The 22,252-nt window shown below is 36.2% G+C and overlaps 1 protein-coding gene across 1 annotated transcript in view; it reads left to right on the top strand.

Moving 5' to 3' along the window:
* The window catches only part of LOC145673508 (uncharacterized), a 293,832-nt gene that overhangs the window by 151,123 nt on the left and 120,457 nt on the right, over positions 1 to 22,252 (top strand). Inside the window, exon 2 of the mRNA XM_081743276.1 lies at positions 1,991 to 2,047. Coding sequence (XP_081599402.1) covers positions 2,005 to 2,047 — 43 coding nt within the window. The 5' untranslated portion in view covers positions 1,991 to 2,004. The remainder of the gene's footprint in view (positions 1 to 1,990; positions 2,048 to 22,252) is intronic.

Below are 22,252 nucleotides of genomic sequence, written 5' to 3'. Positions count from 1 at the left end.
TACATTTCCAGATGGTACGTAAGAAGGTTAATAAGGCTAATGTCATCTTTCGTAGTTCACTTTTGTATTGCGATTGCACTGAAGAAAGTCGTCTCAACACCGAGACTGAGAGAAATTGAATATTTGCCATGTTATCTTACATCGCAATTATCAATATTACAAATGATAAAATTTATTTTCATTACCCAACAAAAATCGAACACACGACCACCAGTATGTGAAACCAACGCTTATCCCACTACTGTAAGAAATCGCTGTTAATTAATTGGGGAAAACTTCGTGTGAAATGTCTTCAGCAAACTGCACACTTTTACACTTCCAATATTGTAAAACAGTTTTGGTCATAATAAAATAGAAAGCATTGTGTAGAAACAATAGTCAAGAGCATTCAAATCTAAAGTGTCAAAGTAAATTGTCGAAAAAGTGTGATATAAGTAGTATTAGTGGATGTTGTTGCAGCATTTAGATATGAGGAAGTTTAACGCCCTGCTTGAGCATCGAGGCTAAATTGTTATGTGAAACTATAGTTTAAATATTTCTCTTTGGATATTTCTTTAGAATTATATTCTTTCATATGCATTGCAGATTGTCGAGTTCAACATTTTATCCAGTCTACTCGATATTGGGTAAATCAAAATCTGCAACCGGTGGCTCGCGAAGACACGATGTGTGGCCCCAACACACAAATGTACTATTTATATATATTTTCTGTTTATTACGTTAATTTGTAAGGAAGTTTTGTTTTTGTGAAATGTGAAAATTTTCCCAGGCATAATCTAAACTGGCACTGCTTTTAGCAACAAACCTATAGAAATAAGATGGCACATTGCCAGAGCGCATACATTCGGTTTCGAGAGTCGAAGATTTGATGTCAAGCCATGTACTTTCATAGTGGACGATATTGAGAGAAAGAGAGAGATTGAAATATAGAGACAGAGAGGGATGATCTATATATATATGCAAGTTTAGAATTGGAGAAAAACGATCGGACAGCATCCATATTATGACGAAAATTGTGATTTTGTGAAACAGAAGAAGAAAAGTTTCCGTACTGCGAGCATCACATCAGGCAGCTGGAAAATTGAGAAGATGGAGAACTGTTTTTAGAGCATCAGATGATTACGAAGGGAGAGAAAGATCTTAAATATGTTGAATTAAGATTTTAAAAATCTTTAGCTTCTAAGAGGGGTTTCGAAACACGAACCTTCTAAGTAGCGAACCATAACTTTATTCTTTCAGCCAAAGGGAACTGTACGCAGTTATTCATATACGTTGCTTTTAGCTACGTTGAGAAACTAATAGATTGGAATATTCGAAAAATGTACTCGATGTGTGCGCCGTTGACCTCTTGTAGCTAAGTTAAAGGGAGCATAATGAACTTCCCCATGTTCAAGAACACTTATTAAGGCAGTGAACGTTTGTTACTTCTATGTTAATTGAGTTATATTTGATAGTACCGTCTGTTAAGGTAGTACCAAATAATCAGACGTAAGCTTAAATCTCCTTTTGCGAAACTCTAGTGGACAATGAAACAAATAATAGTAAACATGTTAGACTTTTGAAAAGAAAAAAGTGTTTTGTTTAAAAAAGCAATAGAAATGCATAAGATTGTCATATATATTTAGAACTTTTTGACTCAGAAAACAGTGGACCGCACAATGCAGCATGGACTCCTATAGGAGTTTCAAACGAATTTAGTATCGTATCAATTATCATCTGAAAAATATACTGTGGGTTGAGGGTAAGACACTGAAACCATTCCTAGGAGGAGAGAGTTTATCTGATTTCTTTGTTACTTTATTTGTTCGGCTAGATGTTTGTTATTTATGTGTCCATATGCGTAAGATTTAGAATTGTAATACCCATTATTGAGATAATTTTTTTTTGATAAGTGTATTGAAACAGACATATAAAAATACTCTACATTAAATTATAAGTAGTAGCTTGATAATTTTTTTTTTTAAATAAACGTTTTATTTTTTTTTTCTAGGTTGGGAATAAAGCATGTCATCTAGAACTTTATTCAATGGCTGGATGTTAATTTCGAGTAAGTACTCAAGATAACTCATAAGTACATTTTACTATGCATATATGATAAATTTGTTTTCCAAAATTTTTCTGTTATACAGTCAAATGCATAAGTACCGTTACCCTCTGACGAATTAAATCGCAATGGTTGATGTCCATCCGATTCTTCTTTCAAACGCTTGCACAGATATCCATTTCAACACATACGGAACATTCTTGAACATAACTTCATAGAAGATTGGAACATTTGAACTTGTAATTCACAAACTATTATTAACCCAAACCGCTTCACCATTTCTTACGCTATCTTATGTATGTTTTTGACCTTTCACACTAGCTTTTGTTTACAGTCAGACACCCCTGAGTTCAAACAAATAATGAAAGTTACAATTATTGCAATGTACAGTACAAAGCGTGTCCCAAAAGTCATTAAATATATTTCTTGTTCTGCACCGTCAAATCGCAGAACGTTCGGGCATGCTGAGTTAGGTAGACGGGATCTTCACCTTCGTAATGCATCTTAAGTCTGTCTGCTTCGAACATCGTAGCGTCAGGATCACTGATTTAGTGCACCCCCGTTTTGAGGGCAGTTACTTTCGAACCACGTTGGGCGACCAAGTTCTGCACAAACCCACTGCAGAAACTCATGAACCGTTTAAACAAGTTTACAGGAAGTCTGCTTTTTCGCATGTGCAAGTTACGAGGTTTGTGAAGAAGTTTAAGGGGTCAGGAACGGGTGGACTATGACCCCTCTCTGGATGGCCATCAACAATCCAAACTGATAAAAATGTTACTCATATGTGTGACTTGTTGAATTCTGGTTGTCGAGTGAGTGTTTGGCTGTTAGGTGATACTCTGAATATTCCAAAAACTGTTGTGCACCTCACCTTTACGAAAGAATTAAACATGCGAAAAGTGTACGCTAAGCTGGTGCCCAAATTGTTGACAGCCAAGCAAAAGGCCATTCGAGTGTTGATAGCGAAGTACTGAAGGAACGCGCGGAAAGTGAATCGTAGTTATTGGTGAATCGTAGTTAGATGAAACATGGACATTTCAATACGACCTAGAGACGAAGCGCCATAGTGCCAAATGGCACACTCGAACGTCCCCGAAACAGAATGAAACGAAGATAAGCAAATCCAAATTGAAGGCAATGTTTATTGTATTTTTCGTACTAATAAGAGTGTGGTTCACAAAGAGTTCGTGCCTCAAGGAGAGACCATTACCGCTATCCACTACGTGAGTGTTCTGAAAAGATTGCGGGAAAGGGTCATCCGCTTGGAAAAGACATTGCCGGTACCTGGCTGCTACATTCCGACAATGTGCCCAGCCACACGTCTCTGCACGTTCATGAGTTCTTAGCAAGCAAAACATGGCAACACTGTCACAGCCATCCTACAGTTCTGACCTCGCTCCGGCCGACTTCTTATTCCCCAACGTTAAAAGAAAGGGTAATAAAACCCAGAGATCAGGTGTCCTAGAGAGTGGTGAAGTGCTTACACAGACCAGACGTCCTAGAGAGTGTAAGGTGCCTCTCTATGACAATGCATCTCAGAGACGGGGTTAAGGAGTTCTCAATGATCAGGGGTCTTAGGGTATTGAATGATCAACCGGTGGAGATTGATGTCATCCGTGGTGTGCTGGCTTCTTTTATCCAAAAATGTTGCTGACTGCTTGAATCTATGTCACTTGTCGATCGTTGCCCATGGTTGACGATACCTTCTTCCTGGCTGTCGTGTCAAGTGTGTTTACAGCCAGCACGAGGTGTTCGGAGCACACGGGGAGCTTTGCAGTATATAAGGAGTAGCACAGACTGAAAAGGGTTAAATTTCTGTGGCACTTTTACTCTGCCAATGCTTCACACTTTTTCTATCACGGTACTCTTAAGTTCGACGATTTTTTGACAACATCCTAAGTCAAGAACATAGGTGTATTAAGGACATACATTATATATATGTATATATGCAGGGCCGGGTTTAGGGGGATGCACCGGAGCACGTGCACCCCCCTCCGTTCTGAATATACACTATCTAAAGTGAGAAAATGGCAGTGAAAATAGCAATACTTTCCTAAAATTTCATGTCATGTTTCCGTTTCGGGTTTAAAAGAAAGCGGTTTTGCTAAACACAATAGTTTAACCTAATAGGATAATATATATAGTAGATGCCATCTTGTTTCTTTATTTCACTAGAACAGGCCGGGATACACTAATTTCGGTATTTGTGATACCTACCACAAGTCTGTTGATATGGCAAAGTGTTTTCGCGTGTATGATTACTGAACATTAGTAGAGATAAATATTATATGGGAATATGAGAACAGCAGTGGCGTACTGAAGTACGATTCCCGGGTTTTAACCCATTTTGAGCAAGATATTATGCAAAAATAGGTATTTACCGTATTTATAGTTGTATGCAAAACACATGAAATGACACGAACTTGGGACCTTGAATATCCCCTCCCCTTCATGAAATTCTACGTACGCTGCTGTGGGCAGCACATGTCTTCTTTTCATCCTGTGAAACAGTTTCAACATCTGCAGTAGTATCATTTAGTCTACTCTCAGTCGGATGCTACGTGATTCATTTTTAACCATACCACCAGTGGCGGCGATGGAGATTAAAAGTGGGGAGGCAAGATATGATCTGAATATTTGTATACCAATGTTAGTTTTCCTGGTTGTTTTTAACACTTTTTTGACGAAAGGTTGTATACCTAATAGGATACTATATTTTTCAGTTAAAATACTGTTAATCTTATTTCATATTTTATTTAAGTAAATTGACAAGAGCAACGTAAGTAGGTACTAGCCCTTTGTACTCTTAAACAATGAAAGTGTAAGATGAGATTTGATTCCTTGCTCATGAACATCTTAAAATTCTGTCTGGAAAATTGTGTGATCAGATTATTTAATAACAAATTTGCAAAACAAATAAATAGAAAGGATAATATTAATCATAGTAATGAATAATGAGGCTTGTTTTGTCGAAGTTATATTGAAAGTGAGGATTAATGAACAACTGATATTTTTAATTCCACGCATGCCATTAAATGTATGTTATTAGCTACTCTTAGAAAATGAAAGACAGTAAATACTACAAGCATATGCTGTAACATTTAAAGAAATACGGAATTGAAATTAAAACGCTATTCCTGTAGCTTTCTTAACTCCACGAGAAGACAAATAACCAATACGTACTCACTCAACGGCATATATTATATGGCACCATTTTTTCCATGAACCAGTAATACATACAAAAACTTTATATTTCCAAATGAAACTATATACATTAAGGGCTCACTTCAAAAAATGGGAGGCAAATGACCAATCATGGTTCCCCTACTCGCTGCCCCTGCATGCCACGTTAAGTAATATCTCATCAAGCATAACTATTTTTGCAGTTTTAGACTCCAGATTGTGTACGCTTTGGCTTCCTTGTAAAACCATCATTTAAGAGATTTTAACTTATGAACTCTTATTATAATAATTGTAATCCCCACCCTTTTTCGTTATCACTCCTTTTCTTTCCTCCAAGGTTAGATATTAAAAACACCTGAACACGTGTTTAAATATTTTAAATGAGCGAGTCCAAATACTGCATTTCATGTCTCTAACCTTAAGAGATCCCAAATTATGAATTCTTTGTAATCCGCACCCCTTTTTCTTCTCTTCTGGATTATATATATATATATATATATATATATATATATATATATATATATAAGAACCTGAAACACTCGTAATGAAAAGTATTGTAAATGAAAAATTCATATACCAAATTTTATGTCTCTAGTCTCAAAGAATTCGGAAATGTGAACATTTTGATATAATATTTTTCACCTCACTTCCCTCTTCTTCCCCGTCAAATTTACAAAAGAAATGGTTACTAATGATAGCTTAGGTTGTAAAGCCCAAATTTCAAGTTTGTAGCTTAAGCGGTTTGGCTTAGGCGTTGATCAATCAGTCAATTGATTACTAATTCACTTAGGACTTCTTATATACATGTATATAGTGCAGTCAGTGGCGTATTTAGGATTTTGTTTCGGGTAGGCTATGCATAACACATAAATAAGCACTTATATTTTTCCTTTTGGGCGCTGACAATCTTTAATGAAATTCATTTTCCTTCCTTTAATATTTGTATTACCTGCCCAGGCAAATCTGAAATGACGCTCCTGCAAACACACTTTCAATATTTGTAATCTCATTTCAACTTAAATTATTTAATTTTGGAAGAAAGAAATGGAAATATTCAGTTTTATCTGTGTACGTTTTCACCCGAAAGAAAATGTTGAGACAAATTGAAGCTGAAATATTCAGATTGCAGTTTTAATGGCAAGAATTGCAGACTGGTGAATCTTGTGATATGATACAAAAATTTAGCAGTGAATCATAGAATAAAAGGAAGCAATCTCTTGGCCTCCCTAATTTCCTTGGCTACGTATTTCCCCCCTCTTGATTTTTTTAAGTCAGACATTTTCCTTTCTATATAACTAAACGTTGTAAATATTCCTTTGCTATAATAACTAAAGTCCTGTTACATTGATATTCGTGTAAGCTGGTGTGGAACACCAGTTTTGGTTATCAGCTCCTCTTAGTTTTGGTGTTACTGACGACGGCCGACTTGAATCACAACAACGGTCGAAAGTATGATAGGAGAAACGAAAGAAAAAAACAGAAGAGTAGAATTGACGAAAGAAAGAAAGAAACACAGTTCTTACATGAAATGAAATTTGTCCAATACAGTATTATTTCTGAACAAAGATCATAAGAAAATGGAAAGTCAATGAAATTCTTAGAAATGGTAAGAAGGATTACGGTTGTATGTGGAATGCGAGAAACTAGCAAATTTATTTCGGGGGGAGGAACTTGATGCCGATAGTCCCCCTCTAAATACGCCACTGGGTGCAGTACACAAATCTATTCAGCGTTCTTATACGAAGAAAGAATTTGGCAACTTGACAGCACACATCTTCATCCACTGAGGACATTATCCTGTCGAATCCCACACATTGTTTTATCATGTCAATGAACTGAAGATTTTTTTCCTCTCTTGCTATACGTATGCATTTGTTGTACGAGTCTCCAAACCCACGTGGTGAATACGTATTGCTTGTCAGGAATGTGTTCCAATAGGGCTATATTTCTTTAACATGAACGAACGCATTTAATGCATTGTGTATCAAAACGTGTAGCAGTTGGAAATATACTTCTGAAAATATGCTGCTTGTAGTACAGATTATCCATACAATATCTGCAGTATTTTCGTGAAATCGAATACGTCTGAGAAGAACACAAGTCTATTTACGTTTATATATGCTTGTTCCTTTGCCTCTGTGCAGCACATCTTCCTTAGCTCCGGTATATAATCGTGGGATATTAACCCTACAATAACACGTTAAATAGTATCGTACAGGTACACCACACGATTTCAAGACGTTACCCAAACTGTTCTCCATAAATGTTGCATTTCGGTCAGCGTTATTCTCTAGAACTAATTCGTGCAAATAGTAATCTTTTTGAATTCAATTACTTGAATTTGCGATAAAACGGAATGACTTAAGTACAACAATTGCTTTTGGTAGCTAATTTTGTTAGCACTGAGGTAAAAGGAATTCTGAGACATCACTTCTCAAAAGAGTTGACGATCATTACAACCTGCATCAACAATCATTGCTTTCTTTCTTCTCTGTTGTTCTACATAGACCTATTCTTATATTTCAGTTCCATCAGTCCAATAATTATTTAAAAGCAAATAACAACTCCGTTGTTATAAATGACTATAATAAGTCTGAATCTACATTAGGCAAACAAAATATAATTTAAAAAATATAAATAAAACAAATTATCATGGCTCGTTGTTTAGAAATATTAGAAGTAATTAATATTTCTAACGGGTAAGGAACACCAGTAGAGGGTAGGACTCCATTCCCCTCCTTTTGACTCTGGAAGGATTGATTGACACAACACGTCAGAAAAGCGTAGGGTGTTATTTTCAGGGTTAAACTAGATCTTGTGAAGGACGTGATCTCTACACAATTGTCGATTGGGGTACAACGTTTGCTGGGTGTATTCAGCCAGTTGTAAGGCAATTAATTATAGGGAGAAATTTGCAATATGTTGATTGAGGTCTAACGAACTTTGGAAGTTGTAGTGGAGACGATGACCTTCATTGAAGACAAAGCATTTGTCCAGGGTTGCCACACTCGAGACTCGCGATGATGCCAAACACGGGTCTGAATTATGCTAGATTTTTGTAAATTATGCCAGATTTTCAAATTATCTTTCCTAATTAATTTTAAAGACCCGCCCCCTACTTATCTTCATTATTTTAACGAAGTGTTTTAACTGTATTCGAGTACAAAGCTAATATGACGCTGTCAGGAATGATAATGAAATAAATTGGAAAATCACACATTATAGAGAAGGAAGGTCAAATTTATATTTTATGAATGGATAACATTTTAAGAAATATATGCACAACATGCCGCTTCGGACACAGCCCTGTAGCATTCTTTTAGTGTATTACTAGCTGTCCCCTGTCGTTCATATCCCTCCCCTCTCAAGCTGTAAACTGAAAGGGACAGAAACATTCCAGATAACCACACATTCAGGTTTCAGTTGACAGTAATAAAACTATAGGTAAGTAAATATGTTTTGCAGGGTCACATTTTGCTATTTTTGAACATTTCTCTGAATTCAACAATAAATTACAACTGTGGAAATACTGACTGGTTTTCATTGCTCCAACCATCGCTTCAACTAAAAAGAATAATTCCCGACGGTCCTTGAACCATCTATATTTTCGTTCTTTTTCTGTTCTCCAGAGGAAAGAATGAAATTATGCTAGATTTGGCCAAGATGCTAAAGTCAAGATGCTAGATGCTAAATGCATGTAAATTATGCTAGATCTAGCACCAAGATGCCAGATATGGCTTCACTGCATTTGTCTGTTATTACAACTGATAAACTCTGTAGCCCAGTGGTTCTCAACCTAATTCTTATCACGACACCCATTTTATCACACCCTCTTGCCAGCGACCCACTTATAATTTCTGGTTTGTAATAAGATTGTGTGGTATTTTTAATATATTGTCATACTGTTTTAAAATGGAGGTCGTTTGAAAGTTTTAAAACTTCGTAACTCTCTTAATTTTGGGTCACAAGAAAAAAATATTTCTAATTTTGGTGAAAAAACTTAGTTCTTAAAAAAGTTACTGAGAAAAAGTTTTCGAGAGGCCGCCACTTTGAGTTACCTCTTTTTGTTGTTCTTAACAGTGTGAATAAAAATTTAAAAAATGCCTATCACAACAAAATTCAAATATTTTCCGGTATTAAATTCTAATTATATTAATTTCTTCCGCTTATCTTTGCGACCCCCTAGGTTGAGAAACCCTGCCATAGGTATTTTTTCGTACTTTGTAAAATTTTGACGTTCTTTTTTAAATCACACGGAGCCGCCGTTGTTCAGTGGTAGAGCGTTCACCTCTGGTGCATTAAGTGCCGGGTTCAAACCCTGCTCCCACCAAGTGAACTTTGTGGTGGACAAACACCGTTTATGTGGGTTTCCTCGGGGTTCTCTCGTTTCCTCCCACTTTCTTCATTCCACCATTTCATTTATTTCTCATCTTCACCGTCTCCTTTAGCCTAGCCGGCATAAACGCGGGACGTAAGATTTCATTTCATTGTCATTTCTTTTAATCTCTGCTGATGTTTTACCAGCAGAAGCAATCGATGGTGCTTCTCTTATTACTATTGGAGATTTTCAGTTCCTTACCTTTTATCAATTTCATTTTATTTCAGAAATATCGTAGATTTTTTCGAAAATATTGCGAAAAATATTTTCGCAATATAAATGGGGAGAGTTGAGTTGATTTTAGTTTAGCGTCCCTTTCAGCAGCGAGGCTATATGAGACGTGGACCTACTGATTAACGTGGAATCCGAACCACATGAGCTCCCGCCTGGAACCGAACCCGGGTCTCCCACGCCAAAGGCACGTACGCTAACCGCTTAGCCACGGAGGAGCTCAATATAAATGGGGAGAAAATTAATTCCCTGATTATTCGATGATTTTAACTCCAATCAGTAGGCATTGTGGGAAAGTCTTATTAAATGTATACTGTACTCTATCAAAATCGACTTTTTTACTGGTTAGATTAATTAAGACGTTTAAATGAATCCCAAAGGAAAGTTCAAGTGGAAAAGTACTTGTCCAGGAACTGTCATGTGCAAAATTGACTGAAACAAAGAAATTCATTGTTGCCATTATAACTTAACTTTGTTCTGGAGTACTCTACAAAAAAAAAAAAAAAAAAAAAAAAATCAAAGATAGCAACCAGGACTAAGTGCTGATACTCACTAGGTTATTTCGTATGCTAATTATACAGGGTGTTTCAAAATATCACCGACAACGTTTCCTAAGTAAAGTCTTGACCCCACTACGGTAGGTCCCATAGTTTTTGAGCTATGAACCTTTAAAGTTCATTTTTTCATGTTTTTGGCAGGCTATAACTCCGAAAGAAGCATTTGTGCACATAGGTTGGTCTATACCTTTTGTCTTATCTTGGTGTCAGGAATGACCTCCCAAACGTTGTCGGTGTTGTTTTGAAACACCCCGTATAAATGTAATAGGGATGATATGAGAGCAGAAATTCCATTAAATGCCTACAGGGACATGGGTTTAGGTCTGAATGCAGAGGAAACTAAATATATGGAAATTCACCGCGACCATTATACTACAAATTAAGGATGCGTTAAAATATCAAATAATACTTGTACTTTTGAGAGAGTGGATACTTTTAAATATCTAGGATTAACATTAACAGCCCAAAATCATGTCTCCAAACAAATTAAATTAAAGCAGGGAATTCGTATGATTGAGTCCAAAACCTTTTGTCTTTTATGAATTCTGTGAAAGAACTTGACGCTTAAAATATAAAGGGTCAGTGGTAGAGTGTTCACCACTGGTGCATGGAGTCCTTGGTTCGTTCCCAGCTCGCGCCAAGTGCCCTTTGTGGTGGGCAAACATCGTTTGCGTGGGTTTTCTCGGGGCTCTTCCCTTTCCTCCATCTTCCTTTATTCCATCATTCCATTTGATACATTCCTCATCATCACCATCTCTTTTAGCCTAGCCAGCATAATCATGGGACGTAAAACTTAAAAAATTCATTTTCATTTTTGAAATAGAAAAAGATAATTATAGAAATTGATAATTATTCTTTTTGTACTAGATGCTTGCGAAACATGTTACTTACACTGAAGGAAAAACACAGACTGAAAGTATTTGAGAATAAAATCATGAGATGAATATTCTCACAGAAGACGGACGGAAATGGAGAATGGTGTTAATTTCATAACAAGGAACTTCATCATTTATACGGTTTACCAAACATTGTTAGGCTGAGGTGGGCTGGTCATGTAGCCAGGATGGAAGAAAGCAGGAACGCTTTCAAAGTCTTAACTGGAATCTCAATAGGAAAGAGACCATTAAAAAGACTTAGGCGCAGATGGGAGGACAATATGAAGATGGATCTCGCAGCTGACTAAGAACAGAACTCAATGAGGAACATTTGTTAATATGGCACTAAACCTCTAGGTTCCATAACCATGGAATTAGTTAATGCTGTAAGGAATAGAAGGGAAAGAATTAAAACAGCGTTTGTTGGTAGTTTGGTTTTAAAATCTTAGTGAAAAGATTATTGATAAGACAGGAAAATAGTAATCAGAAAAATCTAAAGATGATAAATGGTTAATCCTAATTTTCATTGATTTGGTACTGCTACGTGCAAATTATAAATCTATATTATAAAATTGAAAGTGACCTGTGTTTGTGACTTCCAATCTCTTGAATTACCCTACCAATCACGATCAAAATTTTCAACATAGATGAGATTCAGACCTGGGATTGTTTTTATCACATCACTTTGACGGTGCAACTTAGGGGAGGGGAAGGAGGACAGAGAGAAAAATAAATAAAATTTAATAACTCTTGAACAACCCCAACGATCTCAATAAAATTTTCAACATAGATGAGGTTTGAGACTGGGAAGATTTTTATAGTTTTACTTGGACTGTAAAACTTACTGAAGGGGGAGGGGGAGCTATAAAAAACAAATAAAACTCTTGAACCACCCAACCGATTTCGATTAAATTTTCAACATAGATTAGGTTCGGGCCTGGGATAATTTTTACCATTTTTCTTTGACAGTGCATCGTAGAGGAGAGCAAGGGAGAGATATGCATAGAAAATGAAAGTGACGGTCTTTGTGAGTTCATCACTCTTGAATCAACTGTTCGATCTCGATTTAATTTTCAACATACATGAGGGTTTTATGACATCACTTCGACGGTGTAACTTAGGGGAGGGGAAGGAGGAACATTTAAGACTGACCGAAAATGACAAGTATTAGTGTCAGATTTATTAGTATCGTGATTCCTGAGATGAATAGTGACACTTCCCATGCTATTTACATCGAAATTCAGCCCCGCAACTTAGGGGAGGGGAAGGAGAGAAATATAAAAATGATCGAAAACGACCAATATCAGAGAGCGCTTTAGTAATTAAAAAAAGTGACTGACTAATGGAATATATTACTAATTGTTCTTAATTTAACCCTGTGAAGCGGGTAATTGATGTTAGTAATAAATAAAGTTGCATATACTCTGAACTTTTGATCAAAATTATGTCCGTTTTATTTATATAATCGAATTTTCTTGAAGGTTTCAATAGAACAAAACATTACTGACAAATTTATTTTCCATATTTTTATTCAATACTAACGCAAAATACCTTAAAGATGGGCTAATTTTCTTTCATTGCCAACACTGTTATAAGGGCATTTCTTAGAGTGAAATTATATACCTCCTCGTTGGACTTTGGAACTTAAGTCTGAAGAGCAAGACTATCGTGGATTCTAATAAACCGTACGTACGGAATATTTTACCAAGTTGAGATCTTATGGGCGAAAAACTTTAACAATTTTGGATAGGGAAGATACACGTAATGCAGCTATGCAAAAAAAAAAAAATAATAATAATAATAATAATAAATAAAATAAAATAAAATAAAATAAAAAATAAAATAAAATTTTGTTCAGCGGATCCCATGGTATGGATTCGACACAGAATGCAAATTTCGAAACCCCAGGACCATGTGCGAAAAACTTGAGTGATTTTGGATAGGGAAGACAAGTTTTTCGCTCACAAAACAAAATTGACCCAGTAAATCGTCTCGGGATTTCGAAAGTTGGATTCTGTGTAATAAAATACATTGAACCCATGCCCTGGGGACCGGTGTACAGATTTTTTTTTTTTTTTGGGATAACTGTGTTACGTGTATCCTTCCTGTCCAATAAAAGAAAAAAGTAGTGTTCAAGGAAAATGCAGACCACTGAGAGGAAACAGTAGAGTATATACATTATAGGGTACGGGGCCAAACTTTTGCAATCATTACAGTGCAATTTTACACGTTAATTCTACATAATTATTTTTACCTCTTTTTCCCCTTTTACAAAGACTTGTATCAAATTTGTTATTATTAAATGAGATTAATTAAATTACTAACATAGACCTGTACATACAACTTTGACATTTAATCATAAACTTCTATCTAAAACTGGCACAGTATATGCATATTATATTTACTTCTTTTCTATCTTGTAATGACCCCATGGCAAGGTTTTTATCTCATTTTCTAATATACCGGTACATTTTTTTATCATCTTCACAACTTAGAGCAAGTTTATTCACTTCTACGCAATACAATTTCTGCTTATAACTTCTAGTTACGTTCATTATATATATATATATATATATATATATATATATATATATATATATATATATATATATATATATATATATATATATATATATATATATATATAATTTTCTGTTTGATTAAACAAACCGCCTTTGCACTCGTTAAAAAGTCCTCACATACAACATTCTACCTAATATTTTCTGCTTTATAACAATTTCCTTTATCAAATTTATTAGTAGGGACGTTAACATAAAAAATTGTGTACTTCTGGAAAAAAAAAGTTGAAACTTTCAGGAATACTTGTTTACACCCGACAAAAAAATCTACAGGTAGAGCCCAAAGTTTTTGGCCGCCATATTGGAAAATGGTCGCCATCTTGAAAAACAGGGCCATTTTTCAGAATATCCGTTTTAAGTAGCTATTACTTCCACACTATTCATCCGAATTTCATGGTTAATATGTCGTTCTCTTCAGAATACAGATGTTGTTCAGTCTACATTTGGCCAATTGCGACTTACCTAAAAATTTAGAAGAATCTATGGCGCCAGATCCGTAAGTGCTCAATGTGTTTCCCTTGGACCCTAACAATAGCCCGACAGCGTAATTTCCATAGGCTTCTCTGAAGAACTGGAAGGGGAATCTTGTCCCATTCCCTTTGCACAGCTTTCCAAAATCTTTCCACAGTTGTCACACGCCGTTTTCCCAAAGCCCGCCTCAGCAATCCAAATCCACAATAGTCCATAGGACTTGCATCTGGAGATATAACAGGTACCTCATTGAAAGGTATCACCTGTATACCACTTTCCTCCTCCGTCTCACTGTAGAATGCGAGGGACGATCCTGAGGTATGTGATGAGGCCTTGTCCATGTGAATGCACACCAGATTGGTGTCATTTCTGTACATTGTTGGAATCTCATGCTCGTAGATCGGCCGCATGATCTGCTCCTGAAAATACTGCAAATTTATTTTGTAGTTCTTCTCCACCTTACGAATTTTCAGTTTACCTCGGTAACAGAAGCCAGTAACGACCATGAACCCTTTTGGGAAGAATTCTTTACAGACACGGACCCACCTTCTGAAGTTCTTGGCGCCTTTATCTCAGTACATGATGGCTCTCGGTTTGCCGCAGTCTGAAAGGTAAATCCATGCTTCATCGAGCGTCACGACGTACATCCACCTTTGTTTTGCCAGATGCCGTTCGTACAGCTTCCGGACGTTACAATTTTGTTCCTTTTGGTGGGCATCCTTGAGAAAATGGCCGCGAGCTTTCATGGCTTTTTCCAGCTTGAGTTGATGGTATAACGTCTGGCTCACAGTCACGAAAGACACGTCAAGACGATTAGCCATACACCTTTGTGTTGGCGGATTTTTTTGCATTGCCATTTTGTGAAGTTTCCTCTGCATGGTGGAGTGGCCTTGGTGCATTCCCCCTTTTTAGGCAACTTCGTTCGTGATCTAAGTGGTGAAGCTTCGTTGCCTCCTAAAATGATACTGGGTTAACGTACGTGACCTTAGTGTGCCCTGAAAAATACACTGAGGTATTGATAATCTTTCTGCCAAATCCCATTCCGACATCAAACATAGTAATGTTATGAAAAATAATTTCCCAATCCTCTTAATTGTACAACTGTACATTATGGTGCGTCTTTTGAAACCCTTTATTTTGAAATTGAAAACATAAAGGGAAATTATTTATAACATTTCCTTTGTTTGTGTTTCATTTAATTTTGCATTATTGTACTTTATCACTTTTTTGTTACTTTGACGCAAGAAACACCTTTGTTCCTATCTGACATGTTAGAAAGGAAACGGGGAGAAATATTAGAGACTAGAATACTTTTAAAATAAAGATAAAACTAATATCATGTAACAAACGACATTAAATGTTAATCTCAACGTCATTAAAATCATCACTGCTCCCAACATAAGTGGGGAGTTCGAATGGTTCACTTTAATTTTCATAGTCAATACACTTGCAAAGCATTGTATACAGCATCCATGAACTTTTGCACTTGCAACGAGCAGTGTTGCACATTTTGCACGAACAGCTGAATAATTCCCTACATGCATGTGCTGCTTCAGGGAGACTTGTCCATGTTGCCTCCCAGCTCCCAGTTTCATTTCTGTGCCAACCTCAAATTCCTGGATCACATTGTTTATCCTAACAATGTCCCCAACAATAGCCAGCTTGATAAGCACTCCTCAAGACATGTTGAAATAAAGCTGCTTTTTTGTTGGTGGTATTCTTTCCATGGAACGTCCTTTCATTGTGAAGAGTTCTTTCCTACACTCATTAACTGTGCTATGGCATGATGACTTATCATACATAAAACATCAAATTTTTCAATTTCGTCCATAAACATCTCAATTTCTTCAGGTTGCTGGGACAAAATCTGGAATGTCTGTGAGATCTCCAGGAGATTACTGTATGTTTTCTAAGCGGCTTTTTTCATGATCAGGAAAGGAGGAAGTTGTGTCGCAACCCGACAATGCATGGAAAAATGAAAGGGGAGTAGAGTAGCTTTTTTGACTCCAAACTTGGTAAATAGTAGATGAATTGGAATGTACTCTGAATTCTTTCCAGTGCCAAATGCAATCCATAAGTAGTCTGCTTTTAGTTGATTAAATTTTGACAAAGAAAGCACTACATCAGTGTCCACTATCCGAATGATGATAGATTTGTGTCAAGCTAGACAGACCTCCATGGCATGAAGCAAAATTCTTGTATCCGCTTCCTCTTGAACGCATGGCTGAAGAACTTCATGGGTACATAATTGTGCTTTGCATAATACACCCTTCTTCAAATTAGTGTATCACTTTTGCTACTTTAGAATCAGCTACCATCCATCGCCTCAAAACATCTGGGTTTTCTACTATCTTCACTGATCCTCCGTCTTCCTTAACGTAAGTATTGCACTGTTCATGCGCCTAGTCAAATGACATTGCAGAAAATAATCTCCCACTAATGTTGGTAGTAAACTTCCTGGCTAAAAACTCCTTATGAATTCTCGGGTGCATCTCTGGCAGATTTTTCATGTCAAGCATATGCACTGGAAGCCATCTGGCATAGTTTTGGTGGTTATGTGAAAATAACCGAGAAGCCAATCTTGTCAGAGTTCACATAGAGCTCAAACTTGGAGCTTCGGATTGATGTCAAAAATTTCAGAAGCAAATCCTCTAATTCCATCACTGTACTCCAATATGCAAAATTTGGGATTCTTTCACAATTATCTTTGTTCCATTCCTCAAACGAAAGAAGCTCACCAGTACCATGTTTTTCTTCATTCTCATTAATATATTGAGTACAAGCTTTTTTCCCAAGGTAAGCAGGGTACATAATGTCACCTGATGTGCATACCTTGCCCTTGTAATATGATGCACTTTGATATAAGACTGAACTCTACCCTAAGATATTAACCCAGCCTCAGTGATAAATTTAACCCATCCATTTTCACCTAAAAGATCTTCGAGTATACTCATGGTAGCCTTCTCCAGATGTAGACTACCGATCATCACAAATAGGCTATCTGTCTTCACCAAACTTTTCAGGATATGCCCACTGAATACGTTTCGCAATAGCATACAGGGGAACATCACAAGTAATACCAGATGTTAGTTCTTCATTAAGGTAATCTACAACATCCGCTACTACTGACATTGAATGTCTTATCATAGCAGGTGAATGCGTAATCTGGAAACATAGGTAGTAATCTACAATTTAAGTACTTTTCTCTACATAACGTCAGTGTTAAGTCTTATAAAGTACTGCTAAAAAGTGATATTTTGTCCTTGCAAACAAGATTGGGGAGTTATTTTTCTCAATGTTACTATTTATGATATTGGAATGGGATTTGGCAGAAACATTACAATATCCCAATGTATTTTTCCGAGTACATTAAGATCATGTGCTTTCACCCGAGATCATTCTAGGAGCAAGAAACATTTTAAAAAAGGTTTTCTGATATACATATTTCCGGATTTCCCCCAAATTTCCTTTCTCCGATACCTCACAGGGACATGGATAGTATTGCAATTGAGAAATTGTATCATTTTAAAGAACATGACGTACTAGCCATTAAATTCGTTGGAATTTTAGATTGCAATTTTCCCTATTAGTGTAAATTTTCTACTTTTAAGCAGGATTAGAAACTATTTTTTCTCATGTCATTATATAGGATATTACAATGTTATTTGGTAATGAGATTACCATAACACCTTTGTATTATTTCAGAGTACATTAGGGTCACGTACTCTCACCTGAGGCTACTCTAGGGGAGCTGAAACCTCCAAAACTGATACGTTTTAAAGAAAAAATTCCGATTTCCTTCAAATTTGCCTTCCCTTGTACGTCACACAGACATGTGCTATGTTGCTTTTAAAAGCCTGTTTTATTCTGAAGAGTGTGACATATTAAGCATGAAATTCGGATGAATAGTATTGAAGCAGTAGCAATTTAAAATGGATATTCTGAAAAATGGACATATTTCTCAAGATGGCGGCCAAGAACTTTGAACCCTACCTCTGAATTTCTTCTGCCTGGTGTAAACAAGTATTCCTGCAGTTTTACTTTTTTTTCAGAAGCGCACAATTCTTATAGGATTGCCCACTTAATCTCCGCACTATATTTTAAAATTCCTTATCTGTCACATTGATTTGCGGAGCTATCATTTAAGTACATTTTTATTTTAATCCAATTAATTCATCTATAATTGTACCTTATACTACATCTTTTATTGGATGAAAAGATCCGATATATTTCAGTCAGAAACTTTCTTATACGCTTTATACCTGGAGAACTACATATAGTGTAGCTGAATCAAAACAATCAGTTAACTCAGTATGATGTGCTTATTTCGTAGAAAACACAAAAACTCGATTTAGGGGCTGTTCCAAAACATTTTTGGCCCCTCATCCAAAAACTAATTGTTGGCTAAGATCAGAATCTTTCGATACATTTTTTATCATTCCTGAAATTCTTGGCCAATATCTCAATTTTTGATTCGTTTTTTCTGATCTTTTTAAAATTCTTATATTGAAGATCTAATGTATAACCATTATTATCGATGTCTCTATTTTTTCCTTATATAACCATTTAAATATTTTATACGGCAGACTTTTACTCATCGCCTATAAATATAGGTTATTCGGATCCAAATGCATTAGGTAAGATTCCTTTATATTTTCGTTATAATCTTCTACTCATTCATTATTTGCCTTTATATATACGATGCGCAGCCAGAAAGCCACTTTCAGACGTTTCCCATAGCTAGGAAACTGTATGTTGTGTGAAGAGACTGTGTGCAGGTGAGAGAGTAAGGTCCTAGCGTTGCGTTCGCGCCAGTGCAACTTTCCTAGTGCTCTTGGTAGCGCCGTGGCAGTGGTTGAAGATGGACGTTCCTATTCCAGCTCCCGTCGCTTGTGAAGTGCGAGCAGTGATAAAGTTTTTAATACACAGGGCATAGCGCCGATTGAAATCCATTGTCAGCTGTGCCAGATCTATGTAACTAACGTCATAAGCAAGCAGATGGTGCGTTGCTGGTGTAGACAATTTGCAGTAGGTCACCAAAATGTGCGTAATGAGGAGCGCAGTGGGAGGACAATTGCCATCACAGACAACCATGTGGACCTTGTTCGGGAACTCATCATGCAGAATCGTCGCCTCACAATAACATAACTCAGCGGTCAGTTTCAGCAGACTTTCCTTTCCTTGTTGCACACCAAAGTCGCGGAGTTCCTGTTCAAGAAGTGTACTAGATTGGTGCCGAAGCGACTGACTCCAGAACGCAAAGCAAGGCGCATGGAGTCAGCAGTGACATTTTTGCAACAATACCACGATGAGGACAAGAGTTTCTGGATCGGATCATCACAAAAGAAAAAGCGTTTGTTGCTTACAGGACTCATCATGCACATAGATCTGACACAGCTGATGATGGATTTCAGTCGGCGCTATGCCCTTTGCTCTCAAAATCTTTTATCACTGCTCGCATTTCACACGCGGTGGGAACTGGAATAGGATCATCCACGACACTATTGAAAGCACTAGGGAAGTTCCTTTGGCACATGCGCCATGCTAAGACCTTAGTCTCTCAAGTGCACGCAGTCTCTTCGCGCAACATACGGTTTTCTAGCTATGGGACGCGTTGGAAAGTTACTATCTGGATGCGCCTCGTAATTTTGATTATTGACTAATTCCTCCTCTTATACCTTTTCGATCATCAAAACCACACCATAATTAGTTAATAGTTCTAACTCCATACTCGTCATTTTAACATTGCATCCCAAACTAAACCTGAAGCTGGCATATATCAAACTGGGTCAAGTCTGTAAACACTTATATGCATGATTCTATAAAATTTTGGAGTATTCTGCTAATAATAACATAGCTGCTTTTAAATACAAGTCATGATATTGTCCAAGATTTCTGATCTTAAATGAATCCCAAATCATCTTTGCATGTTCATAGTCTTTACAACTAACTTCTTTGATGTTTTAAGCCTGTTGAAGATTATTTTTTTCAATGGTAATATTTTTTTCCTAAAGCTATTCCAATCATCATTACGAATTAAAATTGTTGTTGATTATGATAGAAGTGTTCCGTATGAACTATTTGTAGTGTTGTTAAGATGAATGACAATTTGTCTAAACTTTGTCATAAATTTAATGAATCTATGAATTTTAACTTGCTAGTTCCTACATTTTTACTGAATGATAAATATCTTTTCGTATTATTACGTATTAGATCTATTTTTTCTTTATTACATCCAAGCTTTTTTAAAAATAAATATGTGTGAATCACATCTGGTTATGTATTTTGACTGGAGCAAATTTCGGAACTTTTTAAAAATTACAATTATTATAAAGAGGAGCTACAAATTCTCCTCTTATATGACCGTGGTGTTTAACTTTGTGATTTTTGGATCAAAAATCCAATATATTTCAATCAAAAATTTTCTTGTAGGCCTTATATTTGGAAAACTACATATAGTGTAGCCAAACCCAAACTATCATTTAACTCAATATAATGTGCTTATTCCGCAGAAAATACGAAAACTCACTTTAGGGGCCGTTCAAAAACTTTATGGCCTCTGATTCAAAAACTAATTATTGGCCAAAATCGCAATCTTTTGATCCAATTTTGGTTTGACTGATTTTCTTTTTCTTTACGGTATGAACAGTATTCAGAATTATTAAATTGTTTTCTTTGTTTTTGTGTTAAAGGTAATTCATTATTTTCATTAGATATATTTTAATTTATTTCGCTTCTTTCCAGTGGCGTAGCACACTTTTGCGGGCTTCCCCCGCAAAGTATAGAAAAGGGGCCCTAGTTCTAAGCCGACAGAAGTAAGACTTCGGGGCCCTGTATACCTCGGGGCCCCCCACACTGCGGGGGTTGCGGGGGCAGCTGCTACGCCACTGCTTCTTTCTTGAATTTGCTTACAAACATTTTAGCTGTATCTTTAACTTTTTATACGACCGAATTTGATTTATTTCCATATTTTTTTACAATATAATACCAAATTCCAGACGGCTTATGTTTTTGATACTGCTTTGTATATTACTCATTTTCTGCGTAACATTTTCTACAACTCATAGACTTGTGTTATAAACATTTCAAATCAACATAAATCACAATGGCATTTTCATCGTGTATTGATAATTCTTAAATTTAATATACGTATCTTATTCTGCTATTTCTACCTTTACTGACTCATTTGATAGAAGTCTTGCTCGTATTTACCTGACGCATTTTGTGAGTGAAAGGTAACAGTCATACAGGGCTAGCATAAATGATTCATTCGTTTTCAAAAGTATTACATGTACACACACACACACACACACACACACACACACACAATCAAAGATACGTATATGAAAAGAACCACAAACTTACAAAGTGTATACACTTTCCACAAATGTTCAATATATATGTCCCTTTGGTGACACAACACACGTCCAGACGACGTCTTTTTTCTTGCTTTCCCTCCATTTTCGACAGGTACTAACCTGGTAGTGCCACATTGCCACACCCGATCGGTAAGATTATGAACTTGTGCTGCCACACAGTAGAAACTTGATTAGTTTGTGGTTCTTTTCATATAACTTTCATGTGTGTACGTGGAATATTTTTGAAAATATAGGTTTTTCAAAACAAATGAATTATTTATGCTAACCCTGTACATCACATGTGTATTTTCTTTGGTTATGATTACTTAATTAAGAGTATACTAATCTGGTCAAGTTCTTAATCCAAAAAATAATGTGATTTATTTTCTTCTTTTATATTAATAAGTTTACATGATTTTCTTTCTTGTTTCTTTAGTGTGATAGATTGAATAATCTTTATCATATGTACACATATTAATGAAATATCAAGTCTTCTTTCAATTTTTGGTTTACTACGTAATTTTGAAGGAAAATGAATGTCTTTTTTACTTATCTTCTAAGTGTTTCAGTTCTTGG

Source organism: Thermobia domestica, chromosome 16 (genome assembly GCF_964235325.1).
Source record: "Thermobia domestica chromosome 16, izTheDome1.hap1.1, whole genome shotgun sequence".
Classification (NCBI taxonomy): Eukaryota; Metazoa; Arthropoda; class Insecta; order Zygentoma; family Lepismatidae; genus Thermobia; species Thermobia domestica.
The sequence above is the reverse complement of the archived record's forward strand: the minus strand, read 5'-3'. Positions and strand labels throughout refer to the sequence as shown.